This window comes from Eupeodes corollae, chromosome 1 (genome assembly GCF_945859685.1).
Source record: "Eupeodes corollae chromosome 1, idEupCoro1.1, whole genome shotgun sequence".
Taxonomy (NCBI): domain Eukaryota; kingdom Metazoa; phylum Arthropoda; class Insecta; order Diptera; family Syrphidae; genus Eupeodes; species Eupeodes corollae.
Genome location: NC_079147.1, coordinates 227,257,087 through 227,273,103, shown reverse-complemented (window position 1 = coordinate 227,273,103; position 16,017 = coordinate 227,257,087). Strand labels below are relative to the sequence as shown.

The 16,017-nt window shown below is 29.7% G+C and overlaps 1 protein-coding gene across 50 annotated transcripts in view; it reads left to right on the top strand.

The window, feature by feature from the left end:
• LOC129953640 (sodium channel protein para) overlaps positions 1 to 16,017 on the top strand; it is a 190,266-nt gene that overhangs the window by 149,190 nt on the left and 25,059 nt on the right. For 44 of the 50 annotated variants that reach the window (XM_056066914.1, XM_056066955.1, XM_056066938.1 and 41 more), the window contains exons 26-28: positions 7,361 to 7,483; positions 14,427 to 14,549; positions 14,666 to 14,860. In XM_056066914.1, the coding sequence (XP_055922889.1) occupies positions 7,361 to 7,483; positions 14,427 to 14,549; positions 14,666 to 14,860 (441 nt within the window). The remainder of the gene's footprint in view (positions 1 to 7,360; positions 7,484 to 14,426; positions 14,550 to 14,665; positions 14,861 to 16,017) is intronic. The other 6 variants (XM_056066929.1, XM_056066951.1, XM_056066960.1 and 3 more) reach the window with 1 other exon arrangement.

Sequence of the window (16,017 nt, the reverse complement as noted above, 5' to 3'; positions counted from 1 at the left end):
GATTTTGTTGAAAAAGAAAAATTGAAGAATGTTATCCAAACTAAAATCACGAACTTCTTTAAATAAAATTAAAAACAAAAAATGTCTGTATAGCGAAATAACTTTCTGGTCCCGTGCAAATCCGCTATAGGGAAGTTTGACTGTATCTAAAAATTCCAAAAAAATCCAAAGAGAGATAGAGCACAGTGACTGTGATGTTCGTTTCATTTTAAGTAATGGCGTAATTTTTACTTGTCAAAGTAAATAGATGACAATTAGAAAAGTGACAGCGGCATTTAGGGAATATTCAAAATGAAACCTCATTTTCAAAAACTTTTATACCTATTTTTCCATATAAAAATGTGTGTTCATTTAGTCGTTAATTAAATGCTTAAGTCATACATTTTCATTGCGAGATCTTTTGCTGAGCACAAAAGATTTATTATACACGTATGACAATTGAAACACAGGTTCATGCGGCAAAGGAGACTTGAAAGTAAGGCAAGTTTCTAAAATCTAATTTTTTTGAAATACAAAATACAGGTTGAGATAGAATTGCAGCTTTGCTGAGGAGTGTTTTATTTTTTTTGGTGAATCAACTGAAGGTTGCGGTTTGAAGTAAAGTTTGAAGTTAATGATACTAAAAAACTAACCTTGGCCTTGTTCAAAATGTACGTTCAAAAAAAGCATTTGACGGCAAATGAAGGAACCTATTTTGTCTGAACCTGCCCATTGTCAGCAATTTGAAGATGGTTTATAAAAAGACAAGTGAAAAAAAACTCGCAATGACGTTTCTATCAAAATAGATTTGTCTGTCAATTTTCAGATGTTTTAAACAAATATAAATGAATATTCCAAAGTCGTCGACTGGCAATTAAGTTTCTGTCAAAACTGTTTCAAAAAATTGAAGTTCAAACAACTGCAAGACATTGGCTGCGTTCAATCTCTTGTTGGATAGGGTCTCTTGGATAGGTAGATTTTTAGATTGTTGAACCAGTTGGATAGCTATATATTGAGATAGCTGTCAAAAAACAAAAATAACTTTCAGCTGTTCACAAAAAGCAGAGAAACATTTAAGCTTTGAAGTCAAATAGCTTCTTCGTCGTCTATTATGTACAAAACATCCTCAAATACATCTTCAACTAACATTTTGTATATTTTTGTTCACCAACAAACACAAAAAGTTGAAATCAATTTTCAAGTTACTTGAAATTCAACCATGCGTTGAATCAGCTGTTCTGTCAGATACCTACATACCCCAGAAATTCTTGGATACCTTTGGATTCCTTTTTTGACATCTCAGCTGTTTTTGATCAGCTGTTATTTTACACGTAAAACACTAACAAAAAGGTATCTGGATACCCTATCTGTCTTAGATTGAACGCAGCCATTTATTACATTTGTTGGTTTATAAATCTGGCAATATTGTAAGTTCTGTCAATTGTATGTACTTAGCTTAAGTCAAATGAAGTTAACTATGTAAAAAACGGTAATTATTTAGGCACTTTTATTCAATGCGAACAAGGAATTGTATTAAAATTTAGATGGACAATAAATGAAAAATAAAACAGCAATTTTCACACTAAATGTCTCAACTACTCGTAATGTATTTCCGTAAAGCATGAACTAAAAACGTAGGTTTATCAAAACTTACATATTAAATGTCTTCAAAGATATTTTCTATTGGTATTCATCAGTCTATACAAATGCAAGCTGATCTGTTGTTGTTTTTCATTATAGAACTTTTTTCATAAAACTATAGGACTATAAACATAGAAATGGAAATATAAAACGTCGCATGTATTTTTTTATTTAAACTAACTGCAATTAAATTAAGAATAGAACGAAATAAAGTGTGAACATACAAGCCTGCTGCTCATAACAAGGAATGCATTTATGAAAAAAAGTAGTAAATACTAAAAATAATAATAATTTCCTTAAATCAACATATTAAAATTTCTTACAACCTTAAATTACGTGTATGAATTTTTGTGTGTAACCCGTTTAAAAAAAATATATATATTTAAAAAAATGAAATTATAAATGTTATTGTATATTTACTTAAAAACTATATTTAATTTAACTCTTTATTAAAAACAATACATAAATATAACTATACATCTCTTCAAATACAACAATAAACTTAAATTTCCTTCTTAAATAAAACTAAGGTAAAAACTTAGAATAGCTTGTAGATATTTTAGGCGTAATACTTTACAACATATATACAAACAAACAACACTCTTCTCAAAAGCTTATATATAACATTTTTAGAAATCTTAGATCTAGGTTAAGTTACCCATATTTTAGTTTAGTTAGAAAGCTCATATTTAGTGTGTTAGCGTGTTTCCTACCCAACTCAACCCCCGCCCCCCATTAAACGAAGCTAGTTCGTTGAAACTTAAACAATTAAAATACATTCCCTTGAGTCCCTGTTAGTTGAACTTTTAGTGTACAAAATAAAACTCCTAGAAATCATTCATTTAAAAAAAATTGTTATAGTACAAACAACAGACCATTTTGTAAAATATGCTCTCTAGTTTTTCAAGATTAAAGATTATAATTCTTCTCGTTCAAGATTCAACAGATAAAAAATCCACCGTAGTGAAAACTCCTGCGCAGTGGTGGCAGTGTTTTACTTATAAAAATGAGTTCATTGCGTTCTCTCATAACCGCTTGGTCTTGGAGAAGATTATTTCCTGATAAATATTTATTTAAAAAAAATAATAAAATTGTATTAATTTTTTTATGAACTTACAACAGCAACTATAAAAAAAAAAACAAGAGTATACATCAACACAACTACCTACCTTCCTGATAAGTATTGCAGCAAAGTTCAAGGCCTCAAGCAATTAGACAAGCCGACCTAGAAGAAAATATGTTTCAACAATAGACAAATTCCGAATAAGGTGTCGTTGTTTTTTATTTTTGTTCATTTTCAATCGAAATAAAATCGAAAATCATTGTGCAACAAATTTAGAATTGTAAATATTTTTAGAATTACAATAGATTGCGATATGGCTGAGTTCAATGCAAACTTATAAGTGGTTTAGAATTGAATTTTCGTCAAAATTTTTGTTTTTGATTTTTGCTGACTTATATCAATTTCCTGTTGTAAGCTAAATTTTTTAATTCTTCAAAACTTGGGTTGAACTCGGACATTGTTATAAATAGATTAATAATAATAACTACATAAATATTGTTCTTAACATCTGATAAAGTATTTGTCTGTTGTTGAATCATACAATGTTGGAATACTAGCAATTCGTTTTTAATTCGACCCAATTTGATATTTCTCTAATAATTTTTTAAACACTTACAATCACATAATATATAACAATTCGATAAGAAACACCTCTCAACGAATGACTATTCAGTCAGAAACACTCTTAAAAACACTAAACGTAAGCCCCTGTAATCAACGTTTTAAATACGACCGTTGAAACTTATCAGGTTCCTGTGCCTTGAGAAGGGAAAAACGATTATTGCAATTAAAATGCATGTGACCGAACAGTTGGAGTGACAAGTTTAGTGGCTAAAATAGACAAGAATATTTATCACAAACTTTGATTTTTTTTGTCGATATAGTTGTTCTTAAAAATAACATTTTAGTACGTTCCGAAATATTGATGCCATCACTTTGCCAACCAATGTTTCGTCTTTCTTCACTTCATAGCTCGCAGTTACCTGAATGTGAAATTCGGTGTGAAATAAAGCAACAATATTTTATCAATCCTCACATGTCTACGCGAAATATTAGGGTTTTTTTCAATAAAAGAGCTCTAAGAACGGCTTAGAATCATTATTCTAGAACAGAGATTTCGTATGCCCCAATATTGATTCACGACATTGTGTGAAAGTATTTATGGATAAAATTTTTTCCTTGTGCCGAGCCGAAATAATGAAGTCAATTTTGACACATGGAACTCTTTTACTAACAAAAGTTTCTCCACTGTTATAAGCTAATTTATGGCTTCGTAAGTACATAGACAACGCACAATCATTTGTTTCAATATTTAAACCAAGTGTTCTATGATAAATCCCTCCCACAACCAATACAAATTTTAAAAATTATAAAATTTCTTATATTAACTTCGAAGCCATCCTTTTATTACATTCGATAAATGATAGCCGCAATACTGCGTAAGTACTTTTATCTAACTTACTCTTCCTTTTTCTATGCAATACCCAAAAAGCCGATTCCATATTTCTATTCAATACCTAAAAAGCCGAATCCGTATATCCACTCTAAGGTCATTGAAAAGCTGATCAATTAGAAGCTCAAAAAAATCTCTAAGACGATTCTAACTTACTCTTCATTTGTCTATTCAATACCCAAGAAGCCGCAACCATATTTCTACTCCAAGATCACTTAGCAGCTTAGGAAATATCTTGAAGACACAAAGCTTCTTAATGACCGGTTGTACGCTTTTCGTAGAAATCTCGGAATCTCCTGGTTTATCTCACAGAACAGTAGACGAATCTTTACATCCTTTTCGATCAAGTAAGATTATTTGATATTTTTAAAGTATTGCATAGAGTTACGGGTCTTATCGGAAATGCCTTCGGTTTTTAAAAATCCCCCCCTTCGTTTTATTAGAAATTACTTTCCCTACCGTTAAATTGGATGGGTTCAAGTCTGTGAAAAACAAAATAAATATTGGTGTGCCCCAGGGGTCTGTTCTGTCTCCAACATTCTTTCTCATTTTTAATTAATAAACTTTGTCTTTACCTTCTAATCTACTTACCTGCTTCACTGACGATAGTGCGCTTAGCTTTTCATTTATGTTTATAAATTCACAACCTTGGTCTTCGGAAGTGGATCTTCAATGGCAATGTATGATAAGCTAATTAAATTAAGACCTAGGCAACTGCCTGTCAAAACGCAATTATGTATCACCTTTGCCACTATCACTATTTATGAATGCCAAGTAGACTGAAAACCTCGAAATTCTTGGTCGGCAACAATGTTAGATGTTTCGGTTTCTTAAGATGCAAGAAGTTTGTATCGCCCTCTGATCTAGCTATTACCTGTAAGACTTATAAACATATCTATTTCCAAAGATTGAGTATCATCTCTGGGGTGGTGCTCCTGCAACTTAATTTAGTCTATTAGACAGTATATTCAACGTAGAGCACTCGAATTGATTGAGTGCTCCATAAAGTACGGAGATTCGTTCTTTAGCCGTACCAATCAAATGTGTATGTTTTACACTCTGTCTATCCTATAATTATCTCTATCTTCACTTAAATCTCCCTTCAAACCTTCTCTCCCTGGACAGTATATTGATAGTAAAGCATTTCAATTGATTGAGTGCTCCATAAAGTACGGAGATTCGTTCTGTAGCCGTACCAAGCGAATGTATACGTTTTACACTTTATCTATTCTAATTATCTCTATCTTCACTTAAATCTCTCTTCAAACGTTCTCTCCCTGGACAGTATATTGAACGTAGAGCATTCGAATTGATTAATTGCTCCGTAAAGTACGGAGATTCGTTCTTTAGCCGTACCAATCAAATGTGTATGTTTTACACTCTGTCTATCCTATAATTATCTCTATCTTCACTTAAATCTCCCTTCAAACCTTCTCTCCCTGGACAGTATATTGATCGTAAAGCATTTCAATTGATTGAGTGCTCCATAAAGTACGGAGATTCGTTCTGTACCCGTACCAAGCAAATGTGTACGTTTTACACTTTGCATATCCTAACTATCTCAATCTGCACTTAAATCTCCCTTCAAACCTTCTCTTCCTTTACAGTATATTGAACGTAGAGCTCTCGAGTTGATTGAGTGCTCCGTAAAATACGGAGATTCGTTCTTTAGCCGTACCAAGCGAATGTATCCTAATTATCTCTATATCCAATTAAATCTCACTTTAAACCTTCTCTCCCTTTCTTAATGCTCACAATGTTTCTTGATAAATTAAGGTCATACACAAAACCGCAACTTATCGAAAAACTATATTTTGGGACAAATTTGTGTGTTTCCTTCAATATGCCTTTAAAAACAAACAATTTGTCTTTAAATTCAGCTAAAAACAATTCGGGTTTACCAATTTAAAACAGTCCTATTTTGTTTTATTGGATTAAATAGACCCAGTTTATAGATCACCAAATTATCCTCCATCTCTAACAAAAGACACAACTCAGGAAGGTCCACTGAAATTTAATGATTTTTTACTAACGCAAAATTAGGCAAGTTTTGAAAAATACCGCAGGCAGTTAAGGGTTAATGGTTAGGTATTTTTTGTTGTAAATATGAAAGTAGCACAGTTCGAAAATGACTTTTGTAAATAAGACGATACTCCTAGAATCCTCTAAAACTGTGCTCTTAAATCTCGTCGAAAAAAAAATTTATTTAAAAAAAAGATTTATTAAAACTTGATTAGGAATGAATGATACTAAAAGTTCTTTATTTCCTTCTAACAATCTATAAATATCTCTTAAGAACTTCACACATAATATGAGCTTAACATAGGTATATTGGTATAGGTATAAGACAATATCTTCGACTTAAAAATACATATTTATGTATAAACTTTTTAAATATATATATTTACAAATTTTATAAAGTAAAAAAGCTATTTTTTTACGTGTAATATTTTTTTTATTTATGTGTATTTATAAAAAGTGTGTAATCTTGTATTGCTTAACGCTATTTGCCAAAAACCTCAGTGTACGCTTTAAAAATATTTAACATTTTTTTAACTTAAACATAAAAGTCAGTTTGATAAGAGAAATGTGTTACAGAAGCAAGAAAAAATGAATATATCATTTATGTATATATAAAAATACAATAAAATCTTTTGGCATTGGTTAAAAGTAAGAAAAAATAACAAATAAAATAGTAAATATGAACTTGAACAGCGATAGAGAAAGGTCCTTTAGGAAAATGCACTTTACCTCAAAAAGTTTCAAAAAAAAAAATTGTAAAAACAAAACTACCGACGTACGATACAAAGAGCGTTAATGACCAACTTAGTGGTTTGGTTTTTTTTTATAAATTTAATTTTTAAAACATTTGTTCTTATTTCATTTAATTATTTTTTTTTAATTAGTTTAAAATTGAGTTAATTTTCTCAACATTATATTATACAACACTCAATCTTTTTGTAATAAAAAGAAAACATGTTTTTTTTGTTTAAGTTAACTCTCAATATTTCCTTTCTCTTCTTTTTACATATATTTGATTAAAAAAAATACAAACTATTAATTCGACCAAATATCTTCACTCACGTAACAAACTAACTTTTATTCTATCAATGTAATTTATTTCTTTATTACCAAAAATCTTCGATACGAATTTCTCCGCAAAATAAAAACATAAACCAAAACCTACCCAAATTTTCAAATGTATATTGAATAAAAAAAACTAGGTGTCGCTTATCAACTTCGTTGCTTCACTTGTTGGAGCTGGTGGTATTCAAGCCTTCAAGACTATGCGAACGTTAAGAGCACTGAGACCACTACGTGCCATGTCCCGAATGCAGGGCATGAGGGTACGTACTTCCTCCATTCATACATATATCAAAATCAACATAATTTTATTAAATAAAATAGAAAATACTTTTTTAAAAAAAATGATGTATATTTCAAGCATTAATTTTTATTAAACTTTAAATATTTTTTTTTTAAACTTAAGTAAAACAAAATCAATTAGAACATTTTTTTTTGATATTTTATTTAAATAATTTAGATCAAACATTTCGTTGTCCTTTTTTGCATTTGAAAAATAAATTTAAAATTAAAAAATAACAAAAAAAAAAAACAATTTTTTACATAATTATAATCATGTTACTTTTTATGAGATGCATTAATTTTATAAAATTTTAATTTCAATATTATAGAGAACACTTCCTTTCGACCGTTAATGTTATAATATTTGGCAGTTATTAATACTTATGTTTTTAATTTGTTTAATCTTTTTGTTTTTAGTTTAAATTTGATTTTTAGTTTTTTTAAACTAAGCTTTGTTACAAACAAATCAAAAATTAGAGTTTGATAGTTCAATATAATAATTATAATCTTAGCTAATGTTGTTTTTTAAATACCTAGTTGAATATAAACGAAAAATACATAGTCGTCACAAAGTAAGAGCGCAAAAACACTGTACAATAGTGAAAATACTGCAAAGCATAATATAATAAAAGAAACAAAACACTTTAGTTTTTAAGAAACACATTTTATAGACATAAATATCATAACAAAAATCACTATCTAATCAATCATTTATGCTTTCAGGCACCGCAAGTTTGCAGCTGATATATGAGTTAAATAAAATTAAGTTCGTTTTGTTTATTTTTATTATTTTTTTTGTTTCTTTTAATGATTATGGTATAAACAAAATTTAAACTTTTGTTTTGGATTGTCAGCAACAGTGATTATCTTGTGCAGGTACAAGCCAAAAATGTTTTCTGCTCACTATACTTCTAGCGAAAAACTAAGTCAGCTAGTCAATTTTGTTTTTGAAACTTGTACAATTATCATCTTTTAAGATTGATAAAAACTTGAATCATTTGAAGAAATTTTCAAGATTATTCAGTGGAGCACTCGTTTGTCAAAATTGATTTCAATCGATATTTTAAACTTAGCTTTGATTATGTTGAATCAAAAATACTTATTCGTGTATCAAAAGTGAAAACCAATATAATTTTGTATGTTTTGTTTCAATTATTATAAACTGTTAGGATCTTAAGCTGAACTTCGCCAATTTTCAAACATTTCTGGGATCTTAGAAATATTAACTTTCCCATTTAAAATAACAAACATATTTTTGACAGAAATTTGTCATACAAAACAAAAATCGTTGGAACGTTTTTTATTGACTTCAAATTCAAATAATTTTCCGGATTGAATTCAATTCAACTGGAACCTAATTTCAAAGCTTTAAGACAACGCCTTATGTACAGATCTTGTCATCTGTTTGAGTTTAAAATATAAATATTTAGCTTATTAATTGAGTGTTATTTTGATCAATGTCATGTTTCTCTCTCACCATAAATTGCGCGCTTTTTTTTATTGCCCTAGAAAACAAATTCAAAAACCTGACATTTCCAACACTATTACATTTAACAGCCTTATTACGGTTGTCAAAGATCAATTAATTGACAATTGAAACATATTGTCAATTGATTGATACATTGGTATTATGAACACCAGTCGATCATTTTTTGATCCAGTGTGAACAAAGATCAAAAATCTATTGTGAATAGTGCCTATTTACTTTTGACGTTTCAATTTCATTTACAATTTTTCAACGGACTGCTTTTGTTTCGTGTGACAAATTTTATTTTGGTTGATTTGGATTAAAAATGTAAGTAGTTTGCAATAAACGAATGGTGCTATTCAGTTTTGAGCTTTTCTTTACGTAGGAGTTAAATTGTAAGTAACAAAAATCAGCTTGCCAGATTGGTAGAACCTTTAAAACAGAACTGGAAGTTAGTAGAATACCTACTGAAATGAACGAAAGCTTACAAGCATAGTATTGATGCTATAAAATCCTTTCCTGTTGTAGTATACATGTCTAAGATCTTCATTCGGACAAAGAATTTTGATATGAGTTCCGTCGATAGCACCAATAACATTTGGAGTACTGCTCTTTTGAAAAAAGTATATCTTAGCCTGACGTTCTTCTTCTTGTGAATAGTTAAATTTTATCCATTTAGGACAAACATTTGCTTCCAAGACATTTAAAACTTCTTTCAAAACAACTGAAACCGTTGGTTGCGCCATACCAATGTTAAAATCGTTCCCAACACTTAACTGGTAGCTTCCTTGCGCAAGGAATCTTAAGACAGCTGAAAATTTTAGTATGTCTGGGTGGATTGTTGTCTTTTCGTTGGTTTTAACTTGTCGTTGATATCTAAAACTACATTAAGGAAGGCTTCTTTCGAAAGTTTTGAATGAATCTAAAAGCTAGCCAAATTAGATTTTGTAATGTAACTAAAAATGATCTTTTATCTACATGCATATTTTTATATAAATCCATCGGATTTGAAGCATCGCGTAGTTTTTTTTCGAATATTTGCTTGCTCCAAAGTATTTTCTTCTTCAATTTAATTTTTTAACCGAAAAATAGTTCAATAGTAGACATGCTTTTGGCTTTCGCGATCCGTAAAATATTTTATCAATTTGTGATTGACTGAAAATTTGATAATCAACAAATATTTTGACAACCATAATACCAAGACTGTCAATTTGAATCATTCATAAAGGATTTAATTTCTGAAGAGCGTTCACAGTTTATCAACAATTTTGATTGCTGACAACGATAATACCAATTCATCAATTTCATTGAAAAATGTCAACTAGCGTATTGATAATTGACAACCGTAATAGGGCTGTTAAATTGTTGTGTGAAAAATTTAACACAATTCAGAGAGGTGTGTTTTAAAATTTTCAAAGAAATATTACAGATGAACATTATTTCTCCTAACCGTATAAGATTAAAGAAATTTCGGCTCCAAACGCATATCAAAATGCTTGATAAGCTTTCAGTGTCAGTGACTAAACTATTATCTTTGACCCGTCAGACTTTCTAAATTACAAATATGGCTGTAAAACTCATATTTTGGGAATCTAGAAATATATATAATTTTGTATAAATGACGTTCAATTTTGAATTTTGACAGAAGATACTCAGCTCAATTCCTCTGTTAAATACAAAATGCAGCAATAAATTAATAAGGCAAACAACAAATTGAGCATGAAAAAAAACTCAAACTTTCCACATTTAACTTTTTTTTTTTTGTAAACGTCATAACAAATTAAGTTGATTTAAGTTAAGGATGAGGAAAGACATATGGCTGAATCACAAACACGCTTCAGCTTCGTCTGCGTTACGGTGGGCCTGCTTCAAGGTTGCATTGTTTCTATTATTTCATCCCTCCAAAGAACAAATATTTTGTTTTAGAGGTGATGACCTGTCAGACCAAGCAAATGTTCAGATAATTGAACTAGAGTCTCCGTTTGGAGTCACATTACGTTACAATACGTTCTTTTTCTTGCGATTGTCAAATGAAACGTGAAACGTGAATTTCTATGGCTGAACTCGTAAACGTCAAGCCGAAGCTGAATCGTGTTTGTGATTCAGCCATTAATTAATCAAAAAACAAAGCTTATGAATCGATTAAAACAAAAATACAAAGAATTATGATCCAGTTTTAGCTTAGTATTTTTTCTCTTAAACTTGGCAAAATAGTCCCAAGCTATAGCCAAAAATAAAATAATTCGACTAGAAATTTGTATTCCAGATACTTGAAGTCCTACTTTTAACCTAATAAACCAATTTTTAACTCCATTTGCGAGTGTTAAAAGGTCTAATAACATTCATTATACCTACGCGACATAAAACTTAAATCGAACTATTTAAATGATTTACAAAATTTTCTCTTTCCTATCTTTGTTTATTTAAATTATTGTATTGTTTGAATTTTTATGATTTTTCTAAGATTTAGTTTTTTCTGATTTTTTTTACTTTCAAATTACTGTTTATCACACACTATTGCGAATGAATTTGACTTTTGAACATGCATTTGTACACGTTTCCATTTGAATATTCTAAACCAAAAAAAATATTTAAATTTAAAAAACATAATTTTTCATACATATTTTTTTGTTATAAAATAAAAAGTTAATAGAAATAAATCAATTCGCTTTAATATGATTTAACGAGATGTAGCTACGCTTAAGTCGATTTTTTTTTAAATTAAATAATGACACGAAAATTTACAAAACAAAACCTAAACAAATACACAATACCAATGCCATAAATAACCCTTAAAAGATTAAAAACAAAGAAAACCAAGAACTAACAATTTTTAATTAATTAACAAGAAAAAAAAATATTTTTAATAATTAGGTAAACATTTATGAACAAATATAATTTTTGTTTGCTTTTTTAGCTGAAAGCATAATATAGAATATTCTTAAAAAATCGCTTCAACACAACAAAACAGAATATGTAATAAAATAATTTATCTAGAAATTTTACAGGCTTTTATTTTAACAATTTTTTAACTTTACAATATTCCGTAAGTTTCACTCTGTTTGCTTTTATTTTTATTCTAACCATGAATGCTTTTTGTATGCCTATCATAATATTTATATGCCTTTGTTGATTTTGCATGCGGATTGACGATAGAATTGATTTGTGAATGTGGAATTATGTGCTTTTTGGGTATAAATTATGCCACTATACTTTTGACGTAGTTCCGCACGATTTTAGAATGCTTTGTTTGAATGATGATTTTGAGAAAATTAAACTTAACGATATATTTATACAAAATGAAATTCTTTCTTTAAAACGAATAAAAATAAAAAAAGAGCCATCGAAATTTGCTAAATTTGTTTGAACATGACTTTTTTAAAATTCCTATATACCAAATTCATGCCTAGAAATTGACAGTTTTGGTTTTTTATTCTAATTTCATTTGGATCAACTGCACACGTCCCCAAGAGAGTTAGTTTTTCGTCGAAAACTGAAATTTTGTCTGCTATTGTGAATCTTCCTGGAAATAAATTTCCTTCCAATAAAAAATTTACAAATTTCCTTGGACATTTTTGTCACGATCAATCTGAAAAGATAGTGAACAATTCACAAGAGGTGAGAACTTTAATAATATGTTGCTATATATATTTGTACACTGAACTTTAATCCCAGATCTTCCACGTGGCAGTTCCGTACAATTGTTGGCACTAACCCGCAGTAAATTTAGTTTTCTCCACCGTATATTAAAGAACTAGACTACAGCGCCACCAGCAGTTTTTTGACATATTTGTTCCCTGTACACGTCTGCTGTGTCAACAACTCGACTACAGCTGTGCCACAAGTTGTGTTTTTCTTGCAGTATAGATCTTTGTTGAATAAGAAGTATAACAGAAATAAGAAGGCCTATAGAGTATCTTGACAGAAATTTAGTTTTCTCTATCGTATATTAAAAACTAGACTACAGCGCCACCAGAAGTTTTTGATATATTTGTTCCATACACACTGATCTGTTATGTCAGCTCCTCGACTAAAGCAGCGCCACAAGTTGTGTTTTGACATTCTTTCTTTTTCGTATACATCTTCTTTGTTGGATAAGAAGTATAACAGAAATAAGACCCATGGAGTATTTTGACAGAAATATAGTTTTCTCTACTGTATATTTAAAACTTGACTACAGCGCCACCAGAATTTTGTTTATATATTTGTTTCCTATAAACATTGGTTACCTATTTCAGCTCCTTGACAACAGCAGCGCCACCAGTTGTGTTTTAGGATTCTTGCTTCGCTATGTACATCCTCTTTGTTAGCAACTGCATACACCATCTACAAAAGGCGTTTTTCTCTTTTAGTTCAGAGCAAAACCTCAACATTCTGGACACTCAGAACTTCAAATTTGTGTTTCTTTTATCGATCTGAACGTGTTCAGAGTTTTTTTCAGAGCGCAATCTACGAGCTCAGAATTAAATAACTGAATGCTTAACAAACATGAACCAGAATCTTCATCCTATTTCTCTTCAACAAATACATTGAATGTTTACTTGATTACAATTAGTTTTTTATTTTATTTTAATTTAAGTTTTGAATTTTATATCCTTCTCCTGTAAAAATGACAAGTAAATTGACAAATGTCAAATAATGACAGCTTAGTGTTCCGTTGTTTTTAAGGCTCAACGCTCAGAAGTCAGCAGAAACTTTGTGCAGAGAATGTTAAGAGCATGCTCCATATGCTCGGACTTTGTTCGGAAGTCTTTTCTGAGCTAAAAATGAAGACCCCTAATAGCAACTTTACTACAGCCATGTTATATGAGAAACTGTCAAATCCTCCAAGAGTATGCAATTCTTGGATAACTTACAATTGTAGGTTCTTTTTGATCGCTAAGTGTTCCGTTTTGTTTAAAAAACAATTCTTAGCGTTCATAAGTCAGAACACACTTTGTGCAGAGGATGTTCAAAGCATGCTGAATACGCTCGAACACTTTTCTGAGCTGAAAAAGAAGTCGCCTAATAACAACTCTACTACAGCCTTGTTATGCAATATGGGAAACTGTCAAATCCTCCAATAGTATGCAATTCTTAGATAACTTAGAATTGTTGGTCCTTTTACAATTCCCTGCATTGTTCGGTGGTTCTTTCAAATGTTGCTGCTCCACTTTACTTATATTAATTTAATTTGAATGCGATTGTTTAATTTTTAGATAAGTTTTCTTTTTCTCAAAATCAAAAGCAATGCATGTTTTTCTTATTGTTTTTTCGACCTCACTCATTTAAAAAGAAAAAAAAAGAAGACAAAAAAATGCTTTAAATATATTGTTCATTAAATCATTACGAATTGAAAAACTTAACTGCCAAATGAGATAAGCCTTGTCATAATATATACGTATCTTTATCCCTTTCCCGTCATCACCAAAATCAACAATTTCATCATCCTCGTGCAACGCATCTTCATAATATAGGTCGTCGTAAATGCTCTGGTTCAAGCTATACCGTCCATCTTCAATGTGCTATTGGTGTGTCTAATATTTTGGCTTATTTTTGCCATTATGGGTGTACAGCTTTTTGCTGGAAAATATTTTAAGGTAATTTATAATGTTTGTTTCTTTATAAATAAATAATTTAAAAGCTACATTTTATTGCCTATAAATTTAATTCAAATTTTAACAAATATATATTAAATTTTGTTTATTATTTCTAGTGTGTGGATGACAACCATACCACAATTAGTCATGAAATCATTCCAAATCGAAATGCATGTGAAAATGAGAACTATACGTGGGAGAATTCAGCGATGAATTTCGATCATGTAGGTAATGCGTATTTATGCCTCTTTCAAGTGGCAACTTTCAAAGGTTGGATTCAAATAATGAACGATGCAATTGACTCCAGAGAGGTAACCTATAAAAATATTCACTCAATGTTTTTGAAGTATTTTTTGTTTATATTATTTGTAAGTGATGAGTCACATTTTTATATTAGGAACTGATTTTCTTCATTCATCTATTTTATATTAATATGTTTGCACATATAAATATTTCGAGTCCTTAAGGTCTAAGTGAAAGAAAAAATTGTCTTGAGAATAATTTACAAAATTAACAATCCACAAAATCCGAACAAGTTTGAATTGTGCTTTTGTAAGATAGGGAATGTTATAGGTTTATGTTCCTCAATTAAAAGAATACATCGACATAAATGTCAAAGCGAAGATCAGAACAAGAAATCTTGCTTGCTTTTTCAATAGATTGCTTTTTTTCTAAACCGATATATGTATTCTTTTTTTCCGAAATTAGTACTTTTTTAGTTTCTTGTATTTCACAAGCAAAAAAATGGTCACTTAAATATTTTGTAAATCTCAGCATCGATATCGATGTGTTCTTTGCAATTTGTTCTCAGAAAAAGATCTTTCTTACAATATTACTTTCAAAACAAAGAGTACTGAACACACTTACTTCCAATCAGAGGAAAAAATAAATAAACAAATGTTTTATGTAAAGTTTCGTATCTTTAATATTAAGTTAAGAACCAAAGAAAAAACGTCCAGTTTTGGAGTAGAAATAAAGAATTGTAATATTTACTAAATGGAAGAATATAACTATTTATTGTAAAGAGAAAAACACTCAAACCAACCGAGATTAGAGATTTGGCCGATTAAAAATACTAAAATAAAAAGCTTAATTCGCTGAACAAGAGATCAAACTTTTTGTATTAAAAAAGTTAAAGTCCTATACTTTTAATTTTCGTACTTAATAAAATCAAACTAATTCCATAAATATACTATTTGAGAACTGAAAACGCTGAATAACAATTATAATTGTTTACGGTAAGAAACTTATTCCAACTTCTGATTTTGGTCTCATTGGCATTTTTATTTATTTTACAATTTTGATATTTATATTTGAATAGCTTCCACATCTGTTTTTCTACTTTATTTTCGAGTATTTCAATTAGAGCTTTCAGGATTCTTGGATTTTAAGAACCCCATATTGCGTCAATTCTGTTTAAAGATGATTTTGGATCGATGAAAACTTAGATTCCTTTCAAGGATCCACA